Raw genomic sequence first — 16,869 nt, 5'->3', positions numbered from 1 at the left:
GAAAGGAGACAAGAAACACAACTTATGTGTTATCCTAACTCTGTGAATTCTTGTCTGGTTCAAAACTGTTCTAAGGGGTGCCTGGGTGGCTCAGTCAGTTAAGCATCTGCCCTTGAGCTCAGGTCTTGATCCCAGGGTCCTGGGATCTAGCCCCAAGGCCATCTCCCTGCTCAGTGGGGAGCCTGCTTCTCCCTCTCCCTTTGCTCTCCATCCTGCTTGTGCTCTGTCAAATAAATAAATAGAATCTTCTTTAAAAAAAAAACAACCTTCTAAATTAGAGGTGAAACTGGCTTTTAAAATACAGAATGGCAGGGGCACATAGGTGGTTCAGTCATTAAGTGTCTGTCTTGGGCTCAGGTCATGATCCCAGGGTCCTAGGATGGAGTCTTGCATCAGGCCCCTTGCTCAGCAGGGAGCCTGCTTCTCCTTCTGCCTCTACTCCCTTTAACTTGTGTTCTCTCTCTGTCTCTGACAAATAAATAAATAAAATCTTTTTAAAAATAATAAAAAATGAAATACAGAGTATATTTAAGAAACCAGAATATTTTAATTTTAGAGTTAGAAGAACATTAAAAATACAAATGTCTTCTCAATGTAGTTATTTATTTCCAGGCATGCTTGTTAAAGCCCTAAGGAATATAATTTTGTGACTCTCATTTTGTTTTTCTTTGTATGTTGTGTTGAAAAATAACCTTCCTTCAGATTTTGGGTTCTTACTGGGTGTGTTTTCCACCTCTTCCTTTTGCATGTCATTTGGAATTAGGAGGAGTGTGTGTTAGAAGGTAAAGAGGAATGCCAGTGGCCAGCTAACCAGGAGAAAACAGTTGAAGGTTGTTTGTCATTTTCATAAGAAATAAAACAGCTATTTGTTGGCTATTTATATAGCTGTTTATTTCTACATACTACACAAGTAAACAGAGCTTATTCTTCCCTTCCCATCCTCCTGCTGTATTTAAGAACCAGTGGATTGTAGGGATTATGTTAGCTGTTCTGTGTTGGGTTGAGTTAGGTCATGCAAGAACTGGCCCATTTGCCTACACACCAGAAGAGACACACGCCCTTTCTGTTGTGCTCTAGGGTCCCTCTTCAAGTCATCAAGAGACAAGCCAAACTGCCCAACAGAGAACCTTTGAGAGGTTCTCTGTTGAGAGGAGGCAGTTGTAGTAAATTAAAATGTGAAGTCATGAAGTCAGACGATTTTATCATCAGTCTCAAGAGAGCCTGCTCTGCGCAAGCATGAATAAAATCTCCTTTCTGGAGAAAACCTCCAGCTTCATTATAAAAATCAAAGTTGGGGCAAAATGTAAGAAGTGTTTGTTTCTCTGGGACATTAGCTACTTTCGTTTCCTCAGCCCATGTGTGGATGAGTGAGAGCCCAGAGCTAAAGGGAGTGTGACAACCCTATGCTTGAGAATCCTTAGCTGTTTACAGCAAGAAGGATGGGACACAGAAAGGGGAACAAAGAGAAAGAGGCAGAATGTGTATCTAAATTCTTGAGCTTTCCGCCATATCCTATTTTAGCAGTCCCTACAGTATTAGGATTTCCAATGTTCAGGCGGTGGACTATTCTATAACTGGGTAGAATAGGTTCCTGATCAATATTGGCCACACCCCAATATAACATCTATATACACCTATAAATGTATGTATATGTGTGTGTGTGTGTGTGTGTGTGTGTGTGTGTATGGCACGCCAGTGAGTGGAAGGGACCCACCTCTCACTCTTGTCTTCCAGATCACTATATGCAGGTGCTGGTCTGTCAGCACGAATGCGTGAGGGAACTCGCCACTCGCCCTGGCCGCCTCTCTCCGATTGAGAACTTTCTTCCCCTTCATTATGACTACCTACAGTTTGCCTACTATCGAGGTAAAGCATGGATCGTCCCGGAAGACCTTTGGGGAAGGGGTGTCGTTCATCATTACAGACATTGAATTTTCCTCTGTATTTCCCACTTTACCATTACCATTGAGGCAATGTGGGTTTATGGCTTTTTTTCTCTCATCTCACATCACCGCCACTCAGGCCAAAGAGAGCACTTGTGAAACCACAAGTGGGCAAATGCTGTGATGATGTCCTGAAAATTTTCTTAGACACATTTTACATGATTTTCAATTTAATATTAAAAGGTCATGTATTTGCAAGTTCAAAGACCAAATATCATAAAAGTCTCCCTCTCTTCCTTTTTTTCTGCAGCCCAATTTCATGCCCTACAACCCAGTTTCTGATTTATGTTTTTTTAAAACATGTATACACACACACCCTAACATATTTCCCCCTCTCATACACAGAAGGTGGCATATTATTTACACTGATTTTTTACATTGCTTTCTTCACTTAATAATATATATAAGTAAGGAGGGTGCGCGTAGGTGGTGCAGTTGGTTAATCATCTGGTTCTTGATTTCAGCTTAGGTTATGATCTCAAGGTCCTGAGACGAAGCTCATTGGGTTCTGTGCTGGGCGAAGAGCCTACTTAAGATTATCTCTCTCGATAATAATAATAATAATAATAATAATAATAATAATAATAATAGTACCAGGGGTGCCTGGCTGGCTCAGTTGGTAGAGCATGCTACTCTTGATCACGGGGTTGTGGGTTTGAGCCCCATGTTGGGTGTACAGATTACTTAAAAATAAAATCATAAAAAGTATTTTTTAGTAGGTTGGATCTATGAAATTACCCTTTGCTTAGGTCAGTAAAAGCCAAATTTCGGCAATTTTATATGGTCTAACCTAATTGTATTGATACATGGAGATCTTCCTCATTAATTTTTCTTTACATCCACATGCCATTGTACTGTAATTTATTTTATGTGTCTCCTTACTCATGGGTATTGTGTTGTTAGTAACTGGTATTTCAATCAAGGATCAAATGTGTAATATTTTATGTAAGTTAGTTCATATCCACAAGTGAATATCTATAGGATGAGTTTCTGGAAGTATGAGTCCTGTGTCAAATCATTCATTCATTTTAAATTTTGATAGATGTTGCCAAATTTTCTTCCATGTATAGTACATTTTTCATTGCTCATCAACAGAGTATATTGTGAAATTTTAGATTATTACCGAATCCCACTAGGTGAAAATTTTTATCTCAGTATAGTTTTAATTTCTATTTATCTAATTGAGAAGGAGAGATTGAACATCTTTCCTCACGCTTATAAGCAATTAATAGAATTGGGATTGCTGAAATCGGTTTTAGATGTCGTGTGGTCGAACTCAGGACAAAAACAAAATTAACTGCCAAAATTCTGCTCTGCTTATTTGTATTAACTAATGGAAGTTGTCAACAAACATCTTCAGGTGGAAACTTGTAATAATTGATGTAAAACATCTAGCACCAAAGCAGACCAAAGGTAGTACCATTTTAAACACCTGAAATCATGCCCTTCCTTTTGTCTGTGGCTATCTCTTTTGAAGTATGATTAGCACAGAGTGTTGTATTAGTTTCAGGTGTACAACTTGATGACTTGACCATCACTCAGGGCTCATTAATGATAAGCATGGTCACCATCTGTCACCAAACAACGTTATTACAGTCTTACTTTATTCCCTATGCTAAACTTTTCAGCTCTGTGACTTATTCATCTTACAACTCAAAGTTTGTACTTCCTGATCCCCTTAATTTCCCCCATCCCCTCACGCACCTCCCCTCTGGCAGCCATCAGTTGTTTCTCCGCATTTGACAATCTGTTTTGGTCTGTGACCATTTCTGCATATGCTGTTCAGCTTCACCTTATCCTCCCTCTTACTCGTGTTTACTGCGGACCTCTCACAGGCATATTGAAGTATTTCTTACAACCCCCCTAGGTGGACCTAGCCTGACTCTAATGCTACAACTCCTTGGTCTTTCAGTTGGTGAATATGTGAAAGCCTTGGAGTGTGCCAAGGCTTATCTTCTCCTCCATCCAGATGATGAGGACGTCCTAGACAATGTAGATTACTATGAGAGTCTCCTGGATGACAGCAGCGACCCAGCATCCATTGAGGCCAGAGAGGTGAGACCAAGGTCCTGAGAAGAAACTGCATTCTGCTAGATGCTCTAGGCAGAATTGGTAAAAATGTAGCACTGCTCTGGAAGATATCTAGCCATTGAGTCAAGGTTCTAGAAAGCAGTTCTTTTGTACTTCAGTACTAATGCCAGAAGCATATTTTTCTCCTACATGACAGCTTGTGAAAATCTATTGAGAAGGAGACTTTTTGTGCAGCTGTGAATATTTTTTTAGCTCACTTGTCACTGTCTATTGAAAAATATTTCCACTTGAACATTTATCATATTTCTTAACTGTTACTTAAATATAAACTTTTCATTCATTTCTTTTTTCCTCTAGGATTTGGCAATGTTTGTGAAGCGTCATAAAATGGAATCAGAACTAATAAAATCAGCTGCAGAGGGCCTGGGATTTTCATACACAGAACCGGTAAGAGCAAAGAGGGAAGAGGAAATGTGTTTTAAAAGAATACTCAATTGACTTCTTTTTTTTTTTTTTAAGATTTTATTTATTTATTTGACACCGAGCGAGAGAGAGAGATCCCAAGTAGGCAGAGAGGCAGGCAGAGAGAGAGGAGGAAGCAGGCTCCCTGCTGAGCAGGGAGCCCTATGTGGGGCTCCATCCCAGGACCCTGAGATCATGACCTGAGCCAGAGGCAGAGACTTCACCCACTGAGCCATCCAGGCAACCCCTCAGTGGACTTCTTATTCATGATTTTATTTCCCAGCTTGATTTACTAAAGATTTTTTTTTTGAAATTCCATTTGCCAATTTTATTTATTTATTAATTTAAATGTTTTAATTATGTTCAGTTAGCCAACATATAGTTTATTGAAGAGTCTTATCTCCTGTCTTGTATTAACAAAACCCAGGGAGGCAGGGGTGGGTGTTTACTCAGTGTATGATAAACATTAAAAGACTTTAATAGATCTCCATATCACTGAGATCCAAAGTCAAAAGCAGATATATTTGGGGGGAAGAGAAATGTTTTGCACCTGTTGCATTTGCCTCAGGATTGTTTTATGTCTTAAATTCTGGATGCAAGCTTTTGTATTGCTCCTACACATTTTAAAGACTAGAAAGACTTCATACAGAACAAAATCAGTGTCACCTGTACTATTCATCATGCTGACTTTTCTCCACTTGTCCATGTTGACTTTTAGTCATTCTTCATGTGAAGATACAACTTTGCCGGTACAGAGAGATTTCTGTTCTGATTTTTTTTTAAGTTGTCATAAGCAAGTTCTACATTTTTACAGCTTTTAAGATGATTTTTAGCTTTGTAAATAGAATTGATGTGCAATAAATTAACTGTTCTCCTGACACTGGACGTCTGATTTGTTTCTGATTTCTTTCTACCATGTTTAATGCATGAAACATTTTCCCTCTGTATTGAACTATGCCCTATGAATAAATTACCAGGAATGGGATTATTCTGCCATAAAAAGACATGAGAAGTTTTAAAGTTCTTGAAATTGCTTTTCTAAGGGAATCTTCTGATACCTTCACTGGTTCTAGAAGTGCATAAAGTACCAGTTTACTATGAATACCTCAGCAATGAGAAATAACATTAAAAATCATTTATATTTCTTATATACAAAATGGTATATCACTGTTGTTTTCATTTGTATTTCTTTGATGGCTAACAAAAATTAACTTTTCACATATTGTCATTAATTACTTATTCTGTGACCTGAATTATCTGGACATGCCTTTTTTCATATATCTGTTAGTTAACTATATAAGTTCTTTACATTTGTACCTGTCACATATTCCTAAAAAAGTACTATTTGTAATTTATCCTATTTGTAACATTCTTTTCATTACTGTTTTATGTTTTTATTGGCATATTTTAAAAATTAGGAAAATTTTTAAGTATACTAATTCTAAATAATGTTTATAGTATGCTTATACCTGGCCTTACTTATTATTTTTTTAATTGCATTCAATGTCTATAGTATGCTTATACCCAGCCATACTTATTATTTTTTAATTGCATTCTCCCAGGAAACTTCAGAAAAAGTTACTTTATGATCCTGCACAGATAATTAATCAAGCTGGACTTTCTTGTTTGTTTTATTCATGAAACATAAGGGAGTTGGACTGAATGATCTCTTAATTTTCTTCCTGACATCAAATTTTATCCACTTCTTGGATAAAAAATATAAATACTTAAGCTAATTCCCTTTTATTTTCAAAAATCCATTTGTGCATCATTTTATCTTTGCCCATGTTTCATTGCCTTTAGGTTTTCTTTTTACTAATTAAAAAAATATTGTATCTTAATACAATATGCAAGTTTCCCAATGTTTTAGATCTTTTGAGTGTTTTAAATTTATATTTTCTCTTTATGCATTATACTTTAGTGACAAAGCTATTGATTTTTTTTTAATTTAAAACAGAATTATTGGATCCGGTATGGTGGACGACAGGATGAGAATCGGTGAGTTCTTCATTCAGAACACAATCAGTTTACTTTTAATGAGAAGAAATACTTAGAGTCATACCCATTATAAGGATCTTAGCTCAATGAAATAGGCAAAAAGATATAATTAAATGAATTCTACACTGGGAATTAGAAGCTCAGCCTTCTGGTCCCAGCTCGCTCTTTCTACAGTCATGTGACCTTGGGTGCTTTGTTTTCCTTTCTAGTCTTCTGTGTTCCCTCCAAGGAAGGGGTTGGATCAGGTGATCTCTGAAGGTGACACCTTCTGTGGATTCTGTTTTTGATTAATAGAATAGAGCTTAGTTTTTTCTTGTTAATGCTGAATTCCCTTACTGTATTTGAAAGCAGGAAGCCCAAAAAGTTTCACTGCAAGCTAAACTACTAGGTGTCATTAACTCAATCAGAAATGAAGAGACTTCATTTTTTGAAATGATAGAAGTAAAAAAAATCAATTTACATGTTACAAGCAGTTTGAGGAATCATAGAATCTTGGAGTTACATGTTTGAGCTGATCTGGTCTAGCCTGTTAATTTTCCAAATTCAGAAATCAAGGTTCTGACAAGGCAAAGGACTCTTTTGGAGTGTCACCATGAGGGACTGGTAGATGAAAATCTTCCTATTCAAAATCTTGTGGTCTTTCTCTAGGTGGCAAGGCCTCAATCCTGGGTGGTTTAAAATTATTACAAGAGGGGCGCCTGGGTGGCTCAGTGGGTTAAGCTGCTGCCTTCGGCTCAGGTCATGATCCCAGGTCCTGGGTTCCAGCCCCCCGTAGGGCTTTCTGCTCAGCAGGGAGCCTGCTTCCTCCTCTCTCTCTGCCTGCCTCTCTGCCTGCTTGTGATTTCTCTCTGTCAAATAAATAAATAAAATCTTTTAAAAAAATTAAAAATTTAAAAAAATAAAATAAAATTATTACAAGAGCTCCAAGAGTAGACATGCACAGTTGGATTTGTTCAGTCTGTGTATATTGAAAGGATATCATGCTGTGATTTGTATATTTGCCAAGTTTGAAACTTGTGTCTTCTTTTTTGGAATAGTCGAGAACCACTGCACGAGATCATGCTTTATTTCAGTTCAGCTATTGTTTGGGGTGTGCTCTATGCTCAGGACAAAAATAACAACACTCCAAGCATTACAAAGATGTACGTGCTAATATTTTTCTGCTCTTTTGAGACTTAATGTCTAATCTCAAGAAGGGTGAAGTTATGGATACAATTAACTGTCAAGAAAAAAAAGGGTGCTAAGAAGAGTAAGGTGCCCTTTGTCTTTGAACATCCTTAATCAGTGGGAAATTCCATTTCAATTGTTTTTAATGGGCAGGGTCCCTTCAGGAGTGAACGTGGAAGGGGCAGAAGTTCATGGATTATCAATGGGGAAAAAGTCATCGCCCAAGATAGATCGAGACTTAAGAGAGGGTAAGTATCTGTGTACTTCTGCTTACAGGAGGGAAAGGAGGAGGTTGGACTTGGCTCGTTGTTATTTAAATTAAGGAAGAGTCCACTTTCTCTGGAAACTAAGGAGTAGGACTAAGCTACTATATTTTATGACATTCTGAAAGCAAGACTTGAAAACAGTGTCTCAGATTTGTATGTCATCACCTTTGGTTTCCAACAAAAGTGTTTCCAGATTCACTCCCTTATCTGTTGCCCACAGGAGTCCTGTGGACTAGGCAGGGACAGAATGATCAGTTGATTACCTGAGGCTTGGAGAGGTCACGGGGCTTCTGTAACCTAGAGAGTGAATGCCAGACAGTACAGAGTATACTGCACATCAGAGGAACTTGAAGAGACAGGTCACAGGACTATCAGCTGAGTTCATCTACGGTGCTTGAAGCACATATATTCGAGCAGGACTCCGAGTGGTGAGTAGAATTTAGGTTGCATTGACAGTGGTGTGGAGGAAGCCATATTAGTGGATAAAACAATGGAACAAAGGCACAGACATGGAGAGAGCAGAACGTGATATATTTACGTCAGATCAAAATTCATAGAAACACATGTAGAGTGTTGTCAAAGTAGTTTTTAGATAAAGCTAAATGTTGTTATAATTTATAATTTCTCAGGCAAATTTATACACAGTTCATTTGAATACTGGAAGCATCTCATATGAGACAACTGTCCCCACTTTCCAGGCAAGAAAACTGAGGCCCACGGAGATACAGTGGCACGTCCAGTGTCTCACAGCTCATAATGGGTTGAGCAGGCATTCGAACCCAGGTTTTTGAATCCAGATCTAGATCCCATTTTCCCTTACTTAGCTGGAGGTGGAACATAAAAGTGTCTAGAGATCCAAAATGCATCCTTTATTGATTAAATAACAGCAAGATAAGCAGGTTTTAAAAACCTGCGTTGAGAAGTACAGTACTCCTTTCCCCCACAAGATAGTGTGACAGCACATTCCTCCAGCTGATTGGAAAACATCTGGCTCTCCACAGCTCTCACATTTCCCAGCCCTTTCCTTCCTCAGCTTCCAAGTCAGTTTGAGGCAGTAAACAGGATAAAACACTCATCTAATCTGACCTGGCCCCCAGTTTGTAGCCACAAAGCCTAAGCTGTTCTACAAATGCCAGAGTTCCATGGTCAGCCAGAGTTCGTGTTGCTTTTTAGCTGAGAAATCACCCAGGAAGTACGTGCCAGGAAGCCAGCACTTTGCTGTAAAGGTTTGGGAAACTCCGGGATGGTTGCCAAATTTCAAAGCTTTTTTTTTTTTTTTTTTTTTTTTTCCCCCTGGCTCCCCAGGACTTTGATGTACAGCAGCTGACTAGGAAGGCTAGCATGAAGAGTAGATCAGGAGACTATACCCAGGAGGGGGAGAGACCGTGACTGGCTGGGCTACCAAAGTCTATCATTTCTGTAGAGTTTGCTTAGTTGAATGGGCTACTGAATCTTAGGATGTCCTCTGGGAAACCACTGGAAAGACTTCTGTGGAGTCACTGGAGATTTAAATAGTTTCTAAATTAAGAACAGTGGTAGACAGAGGCAAAGTTCCCAACCAGAAAACGCTTTCCTATCTCAGTCTGGCTCCAAGCACATGTCAGGGAGGTAAGAAAGCTTGCATGCTTCACAGAGTAGACTATATTTCAGCTTTTCTCCTCCTCCACAAAGCGACTGTCATCTACTTGGTTGCCTGACGGCAATTAGTAGCATTTGCACTGGACTTCTCCGAAGCATTACAGGAGTGGCCCAGGACCATGTCCCAGACAGACTCCAGTCCACGGAATATGCCTATCATGAAACTAAGAACACCCATCCCTTACCCATTCTCCTTTCACGTGCCAGTTTCCAAAGGTCCTGCTCCACAATCATCCCCGTCAGTATAGTAGAAATGACATTGAACTTGGAATCAGGCATCCCAGTTTCCAGGATTGGTTAGTCTATTGTGCTGTGGTGTGATGGACACCTAGAGACTTGAGGTCTTTGGGCTCTGTGATCTTCAGCTGTAAAAGAAGGGCAACAACTTTGTGCTGAGGAACAGTGTGAAAAGTCTTCTGTAGACGGTAAAGGGCTGTGCTCACATAAGGTCTGGTTACTTAGCACATCCCTGTTGTGACTTGTAGGACACTGTAATATTTATGGTAAAATGCTGCTTCTTGCCATGTGAGCCACAGGCGGTGAGCACAAAGGAGTATTTTCCTAGATGATCCCTCTTTATTGCAACTGGAGAATCCGAGCCAGGCACATACTTTATGAATGAGAGAAGAATTAAGTTGTTTAGCTAAATCTCCTTGAGCTGTGGTTAGGAGTTGGCTGAAGCCATCAGATCAGGCCCCAGGAACCACAACTTATTGGACCACAGTTTTATTTTTATTTTAATGTTTTCCTCTGTCTGGTGTGCTACTAGTCACATACTACATGTGTGTGTTTCAATGACAGTGTTTGTTTTTCCTCCTCCTCCCTCCTTCTCCTCCTCCTCCCTCCTCACTCCTCCTCCTCCTTCTCCCTCCTCCTCCTCCCTCCTCCTCCTCCTTCTTCTTCTTCTTCTATTTTTTTTTTCCTTTTGGCTAGTGGGTGGGTAGTTGGTTGTGTCTTGTGAAATGCATGTGTGGGAAGCCTCTGTATAAAAGTCTATGCTCAGTGGTGATTGTGTTAACTACATGAAAGGCAGGTTTCTAGTATGGATTCTGCCTGAAGCTATGAGTGGGCGGGTAGTTAAGACTCCTTTGTACTCTGTCCCTTCTCCTGATCTTTGTATGTTCCATGTGGTGTGACTAGGAGAACTGGCAATGTCCCTGTAGCCCTTTGAAAATATACTCCTTTATACTTATTAAGATGCCACACTTAGAACTTAACATAATAGACCAGGCATATATTCCTATAATACTAAATAATCAACATTGTAATAACAAATACTTCTACAGAACTTAGGAATGATAGACATTTTTCTAAATGTTTTAGTTTTAGTAACTGTTAAAAGTTGTCTCTTGAAAATCAGGTCATTATATTTAAAGTTCATATACTCTCAAGAGAGGAAAGGAAAAAATATGATATAATACAAACCAACCTGGTTCACTCAACCCTTTATCTGTCATCCATTTCTTTTTGACTTTTATATTAGAAGTGCTTTTCAGTGAACCGACAAGTCGCTTGTCTTTCTTGTTGAAGGAACACCTCTTTTACCTTTCTAAGTGGGAATGGAATATGTGGTTTACTTTTCCAAATATTTGGGAAACTGCCTTAATTTGGCTATGGATCTTAAACAGCTACGTAGATTAGAGCAACTTTTCCCAAACAACCTGTGTTTTATGTTAAGAGGTCCTGTTGGGGAGAGGAATGTTCTCCTGGTCTTTATTGCTGCCAAAATAAATAAATAAATAAATCACAAATGTAGCAGCTTACAATAATATGCATTCACTATCCCACATTTTGGGGGGTCAGAAATTTGGGGGTAGCTTGTCAAGGTCCCTTGCTTCACAGTCTGGCACTGGCTTCCCTCAAGTTTTTGATCATCTCTGAGGTCTCACTTGACTGGGGAACTATCTTCTTCTCAGCTCAGAAGATAGAATTTCATTCCTAAAGTCTTAGTGGACAGTGGTCCTCAGTTCCTAGTTGACCACTGGCTGGAGGAGGCCTCCTCATTCCTTGCTGCATGAGTCTGTCTACAATGAAAGCTGAGAAGGCAATAGGCAGACTCTGCCAGCAGGATGGAAGTTGCAGTCTCATGTAATTCAGTCACAGAAGTGATGCCCCATCACCTTTGCCATATTCTGTTGTTAGAAGTGTATTCCAGTCCCCACTCACACTTGAGAAAAGCAAGTTACGTAAGCCCATGAATCCCAGGAGGCAGTGATCATCAGGGGGCCGTCTTACAGTCTCTCTGCCATAGGACCAAAGGAAGGAAGGAGAGAAGAAGGAAGGGAGGAAGGAAGAAAGGAAGGAGAGAGGAAGGAGGAAGAAGGAAAGAAGGAGGAGGAAGGAAAGAAGGAGGAAAGAAGGAGTGAGGAAGGAAAGTTGGTTTTTGTGCTCAATTAAGGGAGATAACTGCTTCATGCTCTCTTGATAGTCAGGATATCCATGCCTATTTACATATTAAAAGTTCTAAGAAGTCCTCTTAAATTTTATGTAACCTAATACTTCCCAAACATATTTGATCAAGAAACTCCTCTTTTCATCAAAAGCTTTCTGCAGAACAAAGGCTGAGAAACACTGAATTGTGTATGTATGTGTATATATATATTTTTCTTTGTTCATCCAAAAGATTGGTACTAAAACTATACCTTGTGGTCATATTCCTGGAATCTGAGAAATTCTTTATTTATAGATTTCTTGTGACAATCTAAAAAAATTAATAAGGGCAACTAGCAGGTCATGTAAATAACCACCTGATAGCCAAGTCCCACCATGAGACTTCACACTGCAGTGGGTGAGGCTACTAACCCACTGGCACCTGTTGGTGATACTTCAGTGGCTGAAGACTAACAAAATATGAAGCCCAACAAATGTATAAATAATGTATCAGGAGCAGACGAAGGCCCAAATTTATCATGGTACACTACAACTTCATAGTAATTGCAATCGAGAGAAGTTGCAGTGCAATGAGTCATTACACATCAGAAATACTATAAAGGATGCTGGCTCCAAAGAATCTGGGCCAGATCAGTGAGTAGAACATTCCTGTGGAATGTAGCTTTTTGGTTCCTGCAAAATAACATTAACCATTTCATTAATATTGTTAACTTGAATTTAGTTAGTTTTATGGTCTTGCTTTTATTTAATCTTATGAATTGCTTTTGGTATTACAGTTATATGAAACTGTAAAGATAAATAAATACGACACTTACAGTTTTATAATTGTAAGTGTGGAAGCAAAATTGGGATAAAATAATGTGTCAGCACTGCCTCTCCTTAGGGAACTTTTCCTTTAACGGATAACCATATATTATTAAAGATTGGGAGACGCTGTCTTTTTATCTTAATACTCCACTAATGGTGGACTGTAATGAATCTTTCATCATAACTAGAATATTAATAAACGTGGTGCTGTTCCTTAGTTTCACCAATTAATTTTAAAGGACTAGAGGGGACATCCATTTCCGTTGGTTTCTTCCTTCTTCACCTGATGTGCTGTAGGCCCATGTGTTGGGGACCATTGAGGGAGAAGAAGGGAACAGCTGAGCCCTCCCCGTGCCTCCCTCCCAGGTGGACTCTTATTATTGACAGGCATGTGTCAGGTCCCTTAGGAGTTTATAAAGACCAGAACATTTTTTTTTCCATTTCTGTTCAATTTTTTAGCTCAAGCTGGTTGCACTGCGTTACAGCTGAAGATTTCCTTGCCAACAGAAGCTTCGTCCTTCGGTTCTGTCCTCTGTGAGGAAAGAGCCTGGTCAGGTCTAGATTTTTGTCATTAACCACCTAAAGCATGACCCCAAATCATCTCCTTTTGAAAAGCCCACATGGGCTAATTTCTTGAAGTTGTGGGCCCTATCCAGGGAGAGAGCCAGGGCCTATAGGAAACTTTCCCATGCATAGAAAGTAATATAAAGATTTGCCCAGAGAACAGAAAAAAAAAAAAAAAATTCCACAAACAAGACCATTTAGAGTCAATTAGGTGGCGGGAAGGAGACTAGGAAGGAGTTGGCTGGCTTGGGTGTGGCTGTCCTGATGGTACATTTACCAGCTGAGTTTTCTAGTGAAGATATTTCTCTCCATACCAGTGAGACTGCGGTATATATGTCACGTATGGGGGCACAAACATGTGATCAAGTAATGTGATGTTTTAACAGGGTGAGGATCCAAGTGTTGTGGGGAAGGATGTGTGCAGTTACAAAGAAAATTCTAGAAGTTCTCTGAACATCATCCTGTGAGATTCCTAGTCTGCTTTGCAGGATCATTGCTGGAATCAAATGAAAAGATAGTGTAGCAAACCCACAATACTGTACAAATGTGACACCATTATTGTGATGTTATGGAGAAACCTGGTTGTCAGACATCTGTCTTTTTCCTGAATCCACAGTGTACATAGCAAGATTCCAACGTGTCTTTGCATTCTTAAGTATTCATGAGCAAAAGTATTCATGAGCAAACTGATTCTCATGAATTTCACATTGAAAACTGATGGGTGTCCTGTGCTCCCCCCACCTTGGGAACAGAGGTAACAGAGAAGACGGTATGTTCTGTCTCTTCAGGTGGCCCTCTGCTCTATGAGAACATCACGTTTGTCTATAACTCGGAACAGTTGAATGGGACCCAGCGGGTTCTCCTGGATAACGTCCTGTCAGAGGAACAGTGCCGGGAGCTCCACAGCGTGGCCAGTGTGAGGACCCGGGTGGGAGGGGAGCCTGATGGAGCTGACCTGGTGGGAGCCCTGGAGCTCTCTGGTCCTGGTCTCACTTGGAGTCAGGAAACCAGGCCTGAAATGTCACTTTCTTTAGGACAAGGACATCAGTGTGGGGGCATTTTCATAGCCTGCATTGGGATGATTTGAATTTTGTCCAGATCTGGACACAACTCCTGGATCTGTAATAGTTAGTGACTTTATACCTAGGACAATAGCCATTCAGCATGTGTTCTGCTACCATATAAAGTCACTGGGAAATCTCTACATTTTAATCAATAATTAACCAATATATTGAACATTGATAGCCTGTTTCTACAAATCTAGTATTTCATGATGAACATGGAGAGTGAAGTCTAAATGAAGATACCTCTTTGGATGGGAAGAATTAATGATATCAGGATCCTGGTATAAAATAAGGTTGGGTCTGAGCATTGACTGTGGTCCTTAGTTTCCTGGAAGTCAGGGCAAAAAGGGAGAGCTGATGAAGTCATCACTGTCATTAAGAAAGCATCTTCTTGTATTTTGCTTCCAGGGAATCATGCTTGTTGGTGATGGATACAGAGGGAAAACTTCACCCCATACACCCAATGAGAAGTTTGAAGGTGCAACTGTCCTGAAAGCACTCAAAGTAAAGTCGTAGCTTGGGTTTGGGTTCCTAAGAGTCCATCAAATACCTTCTGTGCATGTAGACACAGGAAACAGGAGAGTCAAGATGGTAGAGGTGTCAGGAGAAGTGAAGGGAGAAAGCATGAAATGATATCTCCATGGTTTTAAATCACTCCTTGGTTCCCTTCATTGAGTCATCAACTTATCAAACATTGTAGATCCTAAATTCATATCTGACAAATAATATACAGCCCCCTCTCCTCCCCATCCTCAAGGAGATCCTGGGGCAATGGCAAAAACGTACTGAACCCCATGATGATTCTGCCCCAAATCATGTGTTGTTGGGGAGAAAGGAGTGTTCTCTGAGAGGAGACAAGAGGAAGAGATTAGGTTTCAGTGTTCCCACTGTGATGAGGAAGGATGAATTTCAGTGGCTCATTTTCCTAACCCAAATCCAAGAGCAGCATAAGGCTGTATTCCCACTGGTCAGTGCAAACGTGATCCTCTTTACACTGCCTTACTGGAACCTAGTGCCTGTTTTTTCTCACGCCTTCCGGTCAACCCAGCCCGATTTCATGCTCTTCTTTGTCTTCAGTTTGGTTACGAAGGCCGAGTTCCCCTGAAGAGTGCCCGTCTGTTTTATGACATCAGCGAGAAGGCTCGAAAGATTGTAGAATCCTATTTCATGCTGAACTCAACCCTGTATTTTTCCTATACACACATGGTCTGCCGAACAGCCCTGTCTGGTAAGATTCCAGAGTCTGAACATTTTCCCTCCTACCCATGGTGAAATGAGAATGGAAAAAATGTAAAACAATGTTCTGTTACATGTTAGACTCATGGTTTAGCAAAGTTGTAAATTCCCCAAACAGAAGCAGCTTGTTCACTCTTTGCTCCCCCTTCCCTCTGTTTCTCCTTGTTTGAGCCCCTCAAGTTCCAAAAGGCCATCACTTTGCCTGTCTTTCCTTTCACAACCATTTCCCCTACTTGCTTAAAGTCACACAGAGAAGGGCATTCCTGCTTTAGGTTTCACTTTGCAGGGAACCAGGAACCTGGAAATTATAGTCCCCCATCACACCCTGAAGCGTTAAGTGGTTGCATAGAAGATGAAGGGATTTTTCAAAGAAATGTTCTTAAAAAGGCAGAGACCGCCTCACTTGTGGTTGTTGTCATGATTTCTCTCCTAGATCTTCTCTTCCATGCCCTGTTGAGTGGGAGAGGAAGAAGAATGTCATGGGAGGAGACTGACATGTGAACTTTCAGCTGAATCAAACTTTTCTTTTTACATTTTCATTTCACTCCTCTCCTTCGTCTTTCCTGCATGAAGTCTGACCCATGGAATGCATGGAATTTTTATTTTGTATCTTCATATCAAGAAACTTTCACAGGAGAACAGGCAGGCGTGATTTGTCCACAGTTTCACAAGTTTGCACCAAAGCAGGACCCGTCTCTTGACAGCTCAGTCGGTTCGTTCATCTCTGTGGGTCTCTCTTGTATCTCCTCAAATTCACAAAGGGCACTAGTGATGGGAGAAGACAGGCTGTCAGCTTGGCTGGTGGAGGTTCCTGCTCTCCTGTCATCTCACCTGTTTCCTTTTCCGGCAGGTCAGCAGGATAGAAGAACGGACCTCAGTCACCCCATCCACGCTGACAACTGCCTGTTGGATCCTGAGGCCAACGAATGTTGGAAGGAGCCTCCTGCGTACACGTTCCGGGACTATAGGTACAAGCATCACCACCTTCACTGATGAAGCTTTTGCTCAACAGTTACCAACTCTCCATGGAAACTAAAAACCTCATCTGTTTGGCTTGTCATCAGATTCATCTCAATGAAGCAGAGATTCCCAAATAACCTTCCTGAAGCCACAACCAGGAAGGGACTTGGTCATCTCAGATTTTTTTTTATGTTTTTAAATATTTTTAAGGTTTAAAAAGTGTTTAAAGTTTGTAGTTCCTAGTAGGAAAACATTATCTGAATGAATACCCTAATGGCAACAATTGTAGAATGTTTCAGTTGCCTGGGGAGCAGAGGGGTAGGGATTCTCTTCACAGCACCC

At 40.2% G+C, this 16,869-nt stretch overlaps 1 protein-coding gene across 1 annotated transcript in view; it reads left to right on the top strand.

Annotated features, from left to right (window-relative positions):
- Positions 1-16,869, top strand: part of P3H2 (prolyl 3-hydroxylase 2) — a 152,728-nt gene that overhangs the window by 124,318 nt on the left and 11,541 nt on the right. The window contains exons 4-12 of the mRNA XM_047732912.1: positions 1,735-1,866; positions 3,856-3,998; positions 4,332-4,421; positions 6,394-6,434; positions 7,755-7,849; positions 14,056-14,183; positions 14,740-14,835; positions 15,409-15,559; positions 16,418-16,535. Of these exons, the coding sequence (XP_047588868.1) occupies positions 1,735-1,866; positions 3,856-3,998; positions 4,332-4,421; positions 6,394-6,434; positions 7,755-7,849; positions 14,056-14,183; positions 14,740-14,835; positions 15,409-15,559; positions 16,418-16,535 (994 nt within the window). The remainder of the gene's footprint in view (positions 1-1,734; positions 1,867-3,855; positions 3,999-4,331; positions 4,422-6,393; positions 6,435-7,754; positions 7,850-14,055; positions 14,184-14,739; positions 14,836-15,408; positions 15,560-16,417; positions 16,536-16,869) is intronic.

The sequence above is a fragment of the Lutra lutra genome, chromosome 1, assembly GCF_902655055.1.
Source record: "Lutra lutra chromosome 1, mLutLut1.2, whole genome shotgun sequence".
Classification (NCBI taxonomy): Eukaryota; Metazoa; Chordata; class Mammalia; order Carnivora; family Mustelidae; genus Lutra; species Lutra lutra.
This window is presented reverse-complemented; position numbering and strand designations above follow the sequence as displayed.